At 45.1% G+C, this 13,608-nt stretch overlaps 1 protein-coding gene across 1 annotated transcript in view; it reads left to right on the forward strand.

Moving 5' to 3' along the window:
- The first annotated feature begins 208 nt into the window (after positions 1 to 208).
- The window catches only part of ehd4 (EH-domain containing 4), a 20,203-nt gene continuing 6,803 nt past the window's right edge, over positions 209 to 13,608 (forward strand). The window contains exons 1-3 of the mRNA XM_030391723.1: positions 209 to 676; positions 5,053 to 5,229; positions 8,191 to 8,288. Coding sequence (XP_030247583.1) covers positions 447 to 676; positions 5,053 to 5,229; positions 8,191 to 8,288 — 505 coding nt within the window. The 5' untranslated portion in view covers positions 209 to 446. The remainder of the gene's footprint in view (positions 677 to 5,052; positions 5,230 to 8,190; positions 8,289 to 13,608) is intronic.

Here is a 13,608-nt window from a genome sequence, read left to right on the forward strand (position 1 = left end):
TTGAAAATAAGAAATAAATGAGTGATGTCCATTCAGAACTCCATTCACAATCTGCCAAATTATGAAACTGTGACATATTCAGATACTCCACAGTCAGTCAGTCTGTTTCTAATAATAAACAAACGTGTGTGTGTGTGTGTGTGTGTGTGTGTGTGCTCCGTGCTGCGTCACAGGGGGAAGGGCGGTGCCCGCAGGTAGGCGCACCAGCAGCGGTCACATCACCACAAACACCGTCACACCCAGTCACACACACACACAGAGGGGGCAGTGTGTTCATAGCAGCGAGACTCCCAGGTGCCAAACACACACACACATACACACATACACACACACACACACACTCCCTGGGCAGCCTGAAGGACGCACTCAGCGAGCAGCAGTCTGTTTTCAGCCGGAACATTTGGAAATATCGAAACAGGGAAGTTGGAGCGGAGCGGCCGATCAGCATGTTCAGCTGGGTGAACAAGGAGCAAGGTGGACGCAACAAGGAGGGAGAGATGTACCAGACGGTGACGGAGGGACTGCAGACTCTGTACACCAAGAAGCTGCTGCCGCTGGAGGAGACATACCTCTTCCATGACTTCCACTCCCCGGCCCTGGAGCCGGCCGACTTCCAGAGCAAGCCCATGGTGCTGCTGGTGGGCCAGTACTCCACCGGGAAAACCACCTTCATCAGGTACCGACCTCCACCCCCCGCTGGGCGTGTGCGAGCCTGCGGGTATAATCACCGTTAATAGTTGTAAAGTGTGCTGGGAGCGCAGAGAGCCGCACCACATGTGCTAAAAACCACCTTTATCAGGTGTTAACATCTGTTTACACCCCCTGCACGGTGTCCATACCAGACCTCACAGGGAAATCCTCCTATTTAAGGCTGCCAAGATGACAGATGCGGATACAGAAGTGGCAGCGCGCAATCTGAGATGTCAAATGAAAGTGTGGTGTTTAGTTGTAAATTCGGTTTACATAAAATCCACCAGAGTCGATCTGTTCTGGATTGTTTCCATCTAAAATGCCTGAATGTGATTAGGTTCTCAATGTCGGCTGGGAATCACCTTGGTGCTTATTTGTAGAAGGAAGCAGTGAAAGTAACGCAAACAACTTGAGATCTTATGTAAACTCCATCAGTTTGGTGGCTCAGGTTTATGCAGAAGTGAAGATTGTACCCTTAGTAAAAACATCAAGTCTTGAGTTTATCTTTACAATGTGCAAAACTGGGCCAAACAGCAAAGTTTCTTAAATGGGTCACTTTTCTAATGGAGTTTGGCATGGATTTTCCTTCGGGGTGTAGACAGTATTAAAACATTGTAAGCTGAAAGAAACCTCATGGTGCTGCTGGTTGACCAATACTCCACCTGAGAACCACCTTCATCAGGTACCAACCACCACCTGCTGGGGCACGTGTGAGCCTAATAAAACTACTGTGAAATCACCATTAATAGTTGTAAAGTCAGTTTATGCTCCTGACACTGTCTCAGTACCAGACCGCATATGGAAATCTGCCTATTTAAGGCTCTCAAGATTATAGATGAAGATGTAGAAGTGGCAGCATGTAATTTAACATGTCAAATAAATGTGTCGTGTTTTGTTGTCAGTTCGGTTAATATAAAATCCACCACAGCAGATCTGATGGGATGTTACGTCTGTAAAGTAGCAGAGTGTGATTAGGTTCTCAGTGCCGGCTCGGAATCAACTTGGTGCTTAGTTGTGGAAGGCAGCAATGGAAGCCACACAAAAACCTTGAGAAATCATTAAATCTCTAATTGCTTAGTGACTTGGGTTAATGCTGAAGTGAAGGGTGAAGCCCTAGTAAATAGAAAATCTCTTTGAGTCTGTCATTAAAATGGCAAAGCCTGGCCCAGCAGCAAAAGGTCTTAAATTGGATGCTTTTCCAATGGAGTTTGGCAGGGTGTTAAATTTAGGCAAGCTGAAAGAAATATCAGTGTTATATTTACTTTAAAAAGCCACAGATGCAGTTTATGGTTATTTTCACCATATTGTTATGAAATCTGAGTGTATGATTAATTATTTTTTTGGGATGTGTTTAAAAGAAAATGGCCACAAAGAGATAATGTGATTAAAATTACCTTCACATCAATTTTTTGTTTACATTTTAATTCATCTTTGCGTCTCCCCAGAAGTGTGTACAAATGATCGAGTGCTGCATGAATGAATGAAGTTATTATTACTGTGTCATTCAAACATTCATGTGCAGGATTCTCCCCAACAAACCAGTTACAATCTGTTTTTATCAATAAAAGTCTCATGTAGGACTCATGACCCTTAAAATCCTGGAGGCTGGCATGTGTCACGAGTTAAAGAGCTGATCACACACACTGCCAGCCACACACACACACACACACACACACACACACACACACACACACACACACACACACACCAAATGCATACAGCAGCAACAGAATCAAACTTCTAGCCTTGCAGCCTTACATCACTCTGTTAATACTTTATTTCCTGATTACTCAATCAGACCTGTGACATCACATCCTGTTTTGTTGCTGAGGGTGATTGATTGATTCAGACTGAAGGCTGGTCTGTCGTGTTGAGGAAGCAGAAGATGAAATATGATACTGGTGGTGTTTGTTCTCTCCTCACTGTTGTTCACCGATCAAATAATACACAATAAAATCACTCATTGGTTTATTGTTGAGGTGATTCAACATGCAGTCACTGTCTCAAACTAATGCATCTGGTATTACGGTAAATTAGTTTTTCATAAAAACCAAAAAGCAGAAGTGAAGTTAAAGAGAGTGACATGTTTTTAACGTGGTTTCCAATTCTTTCTATGCCCCCTCACCAGCCAACAGCAGGGAGGCTTAAATAAACAGATTATTCAATGGAGTTTGGCATGACTTTCATCAGAGGTCGATGATCTCATTTTTATTTGTTTTGGATCATTTTAAACTTTGTGTTTTCGCCTGTGGAGGCAGAAGCTTGTGGCCAGACCTTGCTATTTAGAGTACCCTAAATAGTCTGATTTTTCAATGGAATTTGGCATGGCTTTCGTCATGGCTTTCGTCATGGCTTTCGTCAGAGTCTTGACATGATGTTTTGACTGTGGTGGCAGGAGGCTGTTACCATGTTTTAAATGAGGGGACTTAAGTTGTCGGACCTTTCTGTGGAGTTCGGCGTGACTTTTGTTTGGGTCTTTTATGACTGCGGTTGCAGAAGGTTGTAGCCAGACTTCATATCAAAATCTTCATATTTTAAGCTCTCTACTTTAGCACAGAAACTATACACATGGGAGAGCTTCATAAAAAATGTCAAACACAAGAATGAAGTCTGGTGGTGAATTTGGCTGACGGGGCCTGAATGGTATATAGTCACAGTTCTATAGAAGCTTTATGTCTGTAGGTGTTCAGTGTGTCAGAGAGTTTGTTTGGTTAATGTGAGTTTCCTGCTGGAGCTCTGACAGCACAGACGAGCTGCGACCTGCACACGGCTGACTCAATCACAACTCTGAGCTACGCCGGCCTCAGATAGAACCACACAGGATCTGTGCGTGTTGCAGCTGGACCGGGTTCACTGCATTATTGATCTCCAACAAGTGTCTTGTGTCTGCAGATCTTTTAGAAACAGAGATGAATTGTACGGTGGCCTGGAAGGAAAGAAAACAAGTGGTGAGACTGGCTGAGAGCTGAGGTCATCACACTGCATTCAAATGTTCACTGAGCTTATCTCATGTCTGCAGAAGGTGTGTGTGTGTGTGTGTGTGTGTGTGTGTGTGTGTGTGTGTGTGTTAGATACTAACAGAATGAGTTTTGGCGGCCAAACTGACCTGCAATCAGTTTACGTCCAACACAAGCTGCAGTGATTGTTGCTGCAGCAGCTACAGTTCGTGTGTGTGTGTGTGTGTGTGTGTGTGTGTGTGTGTTCCACAACTTTGAGGCCCCACCCTGCCCTGAGGAATGCTATGAATCATGGGAACTGAAAAGAATGCAATGAATCATGGGAACAGGTTGCCAGTAAATTGCAGAGTCGACATATTTCCTTCTTCTTCTTCTTCTTTTCTTCTTCTAGTGACGTGAAACCAGCAAAAGTAAAGAGCACAAACTGGAGCTTTGTCAATAAAGTTTCTTGGTTTTCAGGGCCAGACTTCCCTGCGCACGGTCACAAATTAGCTGCTTTATCAAACAGATCAAAGAAGAGGGCTTAAATATGCAGATTTTTGAATGGAGTTTGGTGTGACTTTCATTGGGGTCTTGACATGTTTGACTCTGGTCTTGTTTTCATTGTCTTGCTGCTAGATGTAGCTGCTGTTAAGCGATTCTTCAACCCTCCTGATTTTCCTGGGAGGCTCCCAGTTTCCTCTCAGCTCAGGGACACAATTCTCTCATGTTTCTTCAGCAGATTCATAACAAAGTTTCACATCTTATTCCTGATTTAGTGTCCAGCGTGCCTCGATCTCCTCAGTGACCCTGGAAAGAAGAATTCCCATCTCACAGACAGTTTCAACAGTTGTGCATTTTGTGCCCATGTTTCACCATCAGGACTCTCAGATGAATGAATGAAACCGAGTCTCTGAAACTCTCTCGCTATTTATTAATGTCTCCAGCATGCTGTGAAGGAGTTAGCTCGTTTAGCTGCGCAGCAAGTTAGCATTGTTATCTAAAGTAAACCTCCCCAGTGCTGTCATTACTTTCATCAAACTGGCCTCTGTGTTCTGGTGCTGTTCTGCCCCGGTGCCCCTGTCGGTCTGGGTTGTTTGGCCTCTGATGGGGGTCAGAGCTGCTGCTTCACTCAGTCAGAGTCTGATAACACCAGGTCGGTCCTCCGGGCCCAGAGGCTCGGTGGTGATGCAGTCTGACGGGTCGGTGGTAGTTTTCCTGCTCTGTCTGTTTTCTCTTTGAAGTCCAGGTCTTTCTGAGATGACAGGAAGTGAGAGGACAGGGACTCGCTGCAGCCGCCTTCCATCTCTTCCTTCCTTTCTCACTTTTCTTTAACGAGGGAAACTGTGTGAGAGGTCGACGATGTTCAGATGAAACGACAGAGACACAAAGACCTCTGACCACCTCTCTCTCTCTCTCTCCTCAGGTACCTGTTGGAGCAGGACTTTCCGGGGATGCGGATCGGTCCAGAACCGACCACCGACGGCTTCATCGCGGTGATGTACGGCGAGAACGAGGGCGTCATCCCCGGCAACGCCCTGGTGGTCGACCCTAAAAAACCCTTCAGGAAACTCAACGCGTTCGGAAACTCCTTCCTCAACAGGTAAACACACACACACACACACACACTCAGTACAGACTAGCGCCTCCTGCTGGTCTGGAGAGGTATTTCCTCTCACGCAGGTGTTGAACGTACAAACTAGTTGGTGACCGCTGTGGTCTTTGTGGTGCATTCAAGTGCAGCTTTTCAGTTGCCACACAACTGACAGTCAGCCTTCGTCACGTCAGTAAAGAATGAACTTTTAGAAAACATTAAATTAAATCAGTTCAGGGTCAAAACTAGACTAAAACAATAATAACATCTGGATGTGAAGATGAAAATGTTTCGATGTCAACATCCACGATCGTCAATCATCTCGATCACTGAGCAGTTTCATCCCTTTTTTCTTCAAATCTTTGTTTTCTGTCAGCAAACTGAACTCTTCTGCTCCACGAGGAGTCCAGCTGTGGTTCTGACGGAGTTTTAAAGGCTGCTGGTTGAGTTTTATTGATGCAGAACTCAGAGGAGACTTTAGAGAAACACCGAGCTGCAGACTGACGAGACATTTTAGACCTCAGAGCTCCACCCGGCCCTGAAGACCTCCACTCACTTAATACATTTAGTTTGACGCTCCATCGTGTTTTCTTACTCTGCTGTTCTGATGACTGATGACGGAGCTGCAGAGCTTCATCTTTAAAGTTTAGATTCAATAGAGTTCATGATAATCCGTCACCAGAAACCTCCGTGAACCATGCATTACGTGACCTGAACGCATCCATCTTCTGTGTGAAGAGCTGCGTTCAGGTCACGTAAGATCATCAGTAAATATGAACATATGTACAAAAAACTCCATTGTTTACTTCATAATCTCTAAGTTTAAGTGTCTCTTTTCCCAAATATTATCCATAATATAATGTTTAAGCCCCGAGTCGTGTCTGTCAGGTCCACAAACCAACAAAGACAACTGAGTCTTTCAGTTCAGACGATGAAAACGACATCCAGCGAAACTTTCCACTGAAACATCACTTCATGTTTCAGTGTATAATCAGCTGCCTGTGTGTGTGTGTGTGTGTGTGTGTGTGTGTGTGTGTGTGTTGTGTCCACAAACACTCAGGTGTGTGTTGCCCTGCAGTGATGTTATCAGTGTGAACAGCAGCGCCTCCATTCAAATGTTGAGGTTGAAATCTGATGCAGGAGGTGAAACCACACACACACACACACACACACACACACAAAGAGTTGGAGGGTTCGTTTCCGTGCTGCTGCTCTTAGAAATATTTCTGGATGGAGGAAATACGTTTTGACCCGAGTGTTTTTAGCTAAATTTAAACCCTCAGTATGAACTGTCAGGTCTGACATATGTGTGTGTCTGTGTGTGTGTGTGTGTGTGTGTGTGTGTGTGTGTGTGTGTGTGTGTTTACATGTCAGTCAGGGGGTGGAGGGGTCATTTCCTGGGTTGTGAATGTTTTGAGGAACGCAGTGACAGGAGTGTGAAGAGCTGCCAGGATGAGTGTGTGTGTGTGTGTGTGTGTGTGTGTGTGTGTGTGTGTGTGTGTGTGTGTGTGTGTGTGTGTGTGTACCCTTGGCATTCCTTAAACCAGGAATCCCATCTTGTCCTGATGTGATGGAGGAACCAAAATAAGTTATTGTTTCCAGGGGAAGTGTGTGTGCGTCACCACGTGTCGGCGTGGTGGTTTTGTTTTTTCCCGCCTCGAGCGGCTGAAGACCGTCTGCTAAATTTAACTCTCAACTTTATATTTATTACACGCTGACAGAGAGGTCTCTCACACACACACACACACACACACACACACACACACACACACACACACACACACACCAACCATTGAAGTAGTAACACAACATCACCAGACTCCATTCACAAAAGTGGTGATTAGAGGAGAAACTGAACAAAAAACGACTCCTGATTTCACCATTTACACTCCATTTATGAAAGAAGAAACATGTTATTGATCTAAACATGTCACATGTTACAAAGACACTAAACAGGAACAATATAGGCTACTTCTTTGTCCCCGTGGAGAAAGTCCCCAGACTCCCTTAACAAATGTGTCAGTTAAGTGAGTTGTTGAGTTGGAGACACTTTATAAACTCTGTGAAACTCTGTCTCTGACTCATTCTGCATTATTTGGAGCTTCTTGTTCATTCAGCAAATGTTCTACATGAACTTCTTTCTGTCTTTGAGTAGAAACATGGAGTCTGTATATCTCAGAGAGCAGCTCTGTCGTCTGTCAGGATGTTTTATAGTCCTGCTCGTGATGAGACAGATTAAAGAATAATCAAACTTCCTTCAGGATGAATCACGTTCTGTCTCGTCTTAAAATATGAAAGAATATTTAATTACGGGAACTGTTTTGTGGTTTTAACGAGGGCGTAACCTGTGAGTCTTCAACATATGACAAATTATTAGATTGATAACGACAATAATAGTTGGAAGCAGCCACCGACAGTCTGTAAATCCTCCTGATCGGCGCACTCTGTCGACGCCCAGTTCATTACACAACAGAGACGAGCAGCTTCACCTCTGTTAAACGAGCCGGATCCTTCCTGACTGGAACAATAGAGCGAGCCGGGAGGTCTGGATAATCACTCACCGCAGCACGTCTGATCTGTGGACGAGCTGTCATCACAACACACAACAGGAAGATGATGTCAGAGCGATCAGACCCAACAACACGATAATGATTACCATGATCTCCTGGGACTGATTCCACAGGAGTGAACAGTCAGATTCGTTCTGGTGATCTGAGAGTTGTGTTCACGTTAGGATGCATCAGAACCAGCAGCCGTGCTGCCCGTCTGCTTCTGGTTTATAGACGAGCAGAACAAATCAGACGGAGAGTAACTTTAATTAAACTCAATGAAAGGGCTGAAGGGAAACAAAAACCTGAGTGACTCAATTAACAGTCTGAAGGGAGGAAATGATGGAAACCTGTCTCACTCTCTCCTGTGTGTGTGTGTGTGTGTGTGTGTGTGTGTGTGTGTGTGTGTGTGTGTGTTCAGGTTCATCTGCTCTCAGATGCCCAATGAGGTTCTTCAGAGCATCAGCATCATCGACACTCCTGGCATCCTGTCTGGAGAGAAACAACGAATCAGCAGAGGTAAGAGCTGTGGTGTGTGTGTGTTGTGTGTGTGTGTGTGTGTGTGTGTGTGTGTGTGTGTGTTGTGTAATAGTCCTTGAGACTCGTTCACTTCCTCATATTGTCTGCAGTGCGGCTCAGACTCACAGGAACACATCAGCCAACAGTCGGTTGTGTTGATGTTGTCGCTGTTTGGACAATAATGATGATGTCATCATCGGACCTTAACGTCCCGATAGTTATTGAACGGATGGTCGTTACATGTTCGTGAATGTAAAAGAGAAATGTGTCACACTTCCAGCCACAGAGACACAGTGAGGTGTCAGCTGGTGGTGTCTGCAGCATCTGATAGGAGGAGATCATGCTGTGTTTAAACACTGTGGTCAACAACACGATGAACCCCGGAGACGTTAACGACCTCCTGACCTTTCCTCCGACACCTCCGTCAGGACGAACGTGACCGCTGGGCGGAGTTGTCTTGTCACACGACTCCTTGTGAAACTCTTCATCCCTGTTTTCTCTCACTTCCTGTTTCACCTCTCAGTCTGTTTCCTCTGATGAACCACAGAGTTTAAAACTGAGGATCTGAAACCAGAGAAGCTGATCATCAACATCCTCACATCAGCCAACTGTCACAAATCAGTCAGTTACAGATGTGGAGTCACTGTGGGTGAAGAAACTTCATGTTCCTTCATGCAGGAAATCTGAAATGTATTTTCAGAGAGCTGTAGTCACGTCCAGTGTCGGCGTCTCGCTATGAACTGTGAATCTCAGCTGTAGTTCTCTGTTGTAGTTCTCAGTTGTAGTTCTCTGTTGTAGTTCTCTGTTGTAGTTCTCTGTTGTAGTTCTCGGCTGTAGTTCTCTGTTGTAGTTCTCTGTAGTTCTCTGTTGTAGTTCTCTGTTGTAGTTCTCTGTTGTAGTTCTCGGCTGTAGTTCTCTGTTGTAGTTCTCGGTTGTAGTTCTCTGTTGTAGTTCTCTGTTGTAGTTCTCTGTTGTAGTTCTCGGCTGTAGTTCTCTGTTGTAGTTCTCTGTAGTTCTCTGTTGTAGTTCTCTGTTGTAGTTCTCTGTAGTTCTCTGTGGTAGTTTTCAGTTGTAGTTCTCGGTTGTAGTTCTCTGTTGTAGTTCTCTGTTGTAGTTCTCAGTTGTAGTTCTCTGTTGTAGTTCTCTGTTGTAGTTCTCTGTTGTAGTTCTCTGTTGTAGTTCTCAGTTGTAGTTCTCTGTTGTAGTTCTCTGTTGTAGTTCTCGGCTGTAGTTCTCTGTTGTAGTTCTCTGTAGTTCTCTGTTGTAGTTCTCTGTTGTAGTTCTCGGCTGTAGTTCTCTGTTGTAGTTCTCTGTAGTTCTCTGTTGTAGTTCTCTGTTGTAGTTCTCTGTAGTTCTCTGTGTAGTTTTCAGTTGTAGTTCTCGGTTGTAGTTCTCTGTTGTAGTTCTCTGTTGTAGTTCTCTGTTGTAGTTCTCTGTAGTTCTCTGTGGTAGTTTTCAGTTGTAGTTCTCTGTTGTAGTTCTCTGTTGTAGTTCTCTGTTGTAGTTCTCTGTAGTTCTCTGTGGTAGTTTTCAGTTGTAGTTCTCGGTTGTAGTTCTCTGTTGTAGTTCTCGGTTGTAGTTCTCTGTTGTAGTTCTCTGTTGTAGTTCTCGGCTGTAGTTCTCTGTTGTAGTTCTCTGTTGTAGTTTCTCGGTTGTAGTTCTCGGTTGTAGTTCTCTGTTGTAGTTCTCGGCTGTAGTTCTCTGTTGTAGTTCTCTGTAGTTCTCTGTTGTAGTTCTCTGTTGTAGTTCTCTGTTGTAGTTCTCGGCTGTAGTTCTCTGTTGTAGTTCTCTGTAGTTCTCTGTTGTAGTTCTCTGTTGTAGTTCTCTGTAGTTCTCTGTGGTAGTTTTCAGTTGTAGTTCTCGGTTGTAGTTCTCTGTTGTAGTTCTCTGTTGTAGTTCTCTGTAGTTCTCTGTGGTAGTTCTCTGTGGTAGTTCTCTGTTGTAGTTCTCTGTTGTAGTTCTCTGTTGTAGTTCTCTGTTGTAGTTCTCTGTAGTTCTCTGTGGTAGTTTTCGGTTGTAGTTCTCGGTTGTAGTTCTCGGTTGTAGTTCTCGGTTGTAGTTCTCTGTTGTAGTTCTCGGCTGTAGTTCTCTGGTGTAGTTCTCTGTTGTAGTTCTCGGTTGTAGTTCTCGGTTGTAGTTCTCTGTTGTAGTTCTCTGTTGTAGTTCTCTGTTGTAGTTCTCGGTTGTAGTTCTCTGTTGCAGTTCTCAGTTGTAGTTCTCTGTTGTAGTTCTCTGTTGTAGTTCTCGGCTGTAGTTCTCGGCTGTAGTTCTCGGCTGTAGTTCTCGGCTGTAGTTCTCGGCTGTAGTTCTCAGTTGTAGTTCTCGGCTGTAGTTCTCTGTTGTAGTTCTCTGTTGTAGTTCTCAGCTGTAGTTCTCTGTTGTAGTTCTCTGTTGTAGTTCTCGGCTGTAGTTCTCTGTTGTAGTTCTCTGTTGTAGTTCTCAGTTGTAGTTCTCTGTTGTAGTTCTCTGTTGTAGTTCTCTGTTGTAGTTCTCGGCTGTAGTTCTCTGTTGTAGTTCTCTGTTGTAGTTCTCGGCTGTAGTTCTCGGTTGTAGTTCTCTGTTGTAGTTCTCAGCTGTAGTTCTCTGTTGTAGTTCTCAGTTGTAGTTCTAGGCTGTAGTTCTCAGTTGTAGTTCTCGGTTGTAGTTCTCGGTTGTAGTTCTCGGCTGTAGTTCTCGGCTGTAGTTCTCGGCTGTAGTTCTCGGCTGTAGTTCTCGGTTGTAGTTCTCGGTTGTAGTTCTCGGTTGTAGTTCTCAGTTGTAGTTCTCGGCTGTAGTTCTCAGGACGAGGAGGCAGAACAAACAGAGTACTTGGATCGGTTTGTCTCCAGATATTCACACCTGTCAGGTCCTGAATGTTCTTTAGACTTTTCAGCACAGAGAAGTCGAAGCTCTCAGCTGAGACAGAAAGTTAAGACGCCTCCGCTCACAGGATGAGAGAGTCGCGAGTGTCAAGAACACCTTGAATTCGTACGATAATTACAATAAAACTTGACGAACAAATGTCTGACAGGATAAACTGATGACGTTACGTTGTTTGTTAAATGTTCTGTGACATCATGATATTCTGTAAATAATGTTCTGGTCTGTGTTCAGCGTGTTGTGTTGTGTTCAGGTCTTCTTCTTTAAACTTTCATCCTTCATTCAGAGGACGAACATGAACATGACCTCGCTGTGACTCTGAAGGCATTTTAATACTTATAAAGAGCGTCTCAGAGTTTTGCTGTGATTTTCCAGGAGGTGCTCCTCCTACATTTATTGATTAACTCTTCATTTACTGTCAGAAACAACACAGATCGTCACAACAACACGATGAAAAATGGCTGAAACGATCAATCGGTGGTGGAAATAGTCAGAAATGAATTTTCTATTGATCTTCTAATCAGTTAATCGAGTAACATGTTCACCTCTACGAGCATTTATGACTTTTTAATCAATCTACCAAACCCTGGTCCTTCATGACAGAAGGTAAATTCAGCCTCGTTTCTTATTATTGTTAATGAAACAGGCAGCGAGGAGGTTTCTGCCCTCAGTCCTGTCTGCAGGTGTTGATGTGGTTTCCTGTCGTACTGTACAGAAACTTCTCCTGCATCGTGGCCCCGTTGCTCTCGCATTGAGTCAGCCTGGATGACAGCATCAGTTTAAAGCCTCAACTGGGCGGCTGGAGGGTGGAGGGAGGGTGGAGGGTGGAGGGTGGAGGGAGGGACGATGGATGGAGGATTAGAGGGAGGGACGGAGGGCCACAGGAAGCGGCGTTGGGGCGTTCCCTCCATCTGGAAGCATTTAGCGCTGCTCAGCTGAGGCTGAATTCCTCCTGAAGATGTTCACCAGGCCAACTGTGACTCAACACACACACACACACACACACACACACACACACACGCACACACACAGAGGCAGGCTGACGTCAGCAGCATCACTGATGGATGAAACTCCACCTGAAGGTTCAGTGATCTCACAGCTACTGATCAGATTTATTATCAGAGTCATCAGTCTGGATGAAGTCAGTGTGTGTGTGTGTGTGTGTGTGTGTGTGTGTGTGTGTGTGAGTGTGTGTGTGTGTGTGTGTGTGTGTGTGTGTGTGGAGCTGCTGACCTTCATGTTTGTTGATGAGTCGATGAATCAGTCGACTGAAAGAAAGCGAATCAACAACTATTTTGAGAATCGCTGTCAGTCAGTGTGTTACTCGTTGTCAGGTGCGACTGTGTGTTTGCATTTTGTGACGCTGTGAACACATTTTATTACTACAAGCACCTGTTCATCATCATCATCATCATCACTGAGAGTAAACACCAGGAGAGGTGTTCTCTCTGGTACGCTGTGTTTCTGTGCTCAGCGTCCGTCAGCGACCTCATCACAGATGTTGAATCTTGTGTCTCACAGTGTGAATGAAGCAGGAGATGTGGAGGAACTCTCTGCTGCACCGACACATGAACTCTTCTCTGACAGCTCAACATGAATGACACATTAGTGCAGCAGCCTGCTGACTGGACTCTTTTCTGCTCCTCATCGTCAGTGAGAGCAACGATTCTTGACTCGGATCAGTTTCTGCAGTGAAAGGAAACAATTCTGACATGTTTTTCTTCCCTGGAGGTAAAAACAGTTCGGAGGCTTTGTCCTCGCTGCGTCTCTTCACTCGCGTCTCTCAGCTGGACTCTGGATAAGATACTTTTAGGAACTCCAGTTTCACTTCAGCTTCTTTAATCTCACCAAACTTATGCTGAATAAAGTTGTTAGCAGATATGAGGCTGGTGGCCTGATCCAACATCAGACTGAGAGGTTTCTGAGTTGGACCTGGAGGAAGGTTCTGTAGCTCAGGTGGACAGGTTGTGTTGGTATTGATGGCGGCAGCAGTGATTCAGGATTGGTGGATTCGGCCCGTGAAGGTCTCGTCAGAGGACATATTGTGTTTCTGTGTCTGCAGCGAGTCTCTGAGCTGTGAAGTGTTTCATGGAGGCGTCACAGTTGCATGTTTGGCAGCAGGCGGTCTGCAGGGTGGAGCTGCTGTTTGCCCGCTCGGCGTGTTGGGACTGATCTGCTGCCAGTCCTCCGCCATCAGAGGCGGAGTCTGGCTGCAGCGTCAGGAGGAGGACGCCGCCCCTCGGTGACGAGCTGCAGCAGTAACACCGTCCATGTGTTGTTTGTTTCTCTTCTTTTCTTCATTTCATTTCTCCTTCTTCTCTCTGGATCAGTGAGTCGCTGCTGGATCTGATTCTTACTTTAAGTTGAGCCTTCAGCCAATAATCCCTCCCTTCATCCCCAGAATCTGTCCTCCGTCATCGCTCTGACTCAGTCCGGTCCTGGTTTCTGTTTCGTGGGTCGC

Source organism: Sparus aurata, chromosome 16 (genome assembly GCF_900880675.1).
Source record: "Sparus aurata chromosome 16, fSpaAur1.1, whole genome shotgun sequence".
In the NCBI taxonomy this organism is placed as follows: Eukaryota; Metazoa; Chordata; class Actinopteri; order Spariformes; family Sparidae; genus Sparus; species Sparus aurata.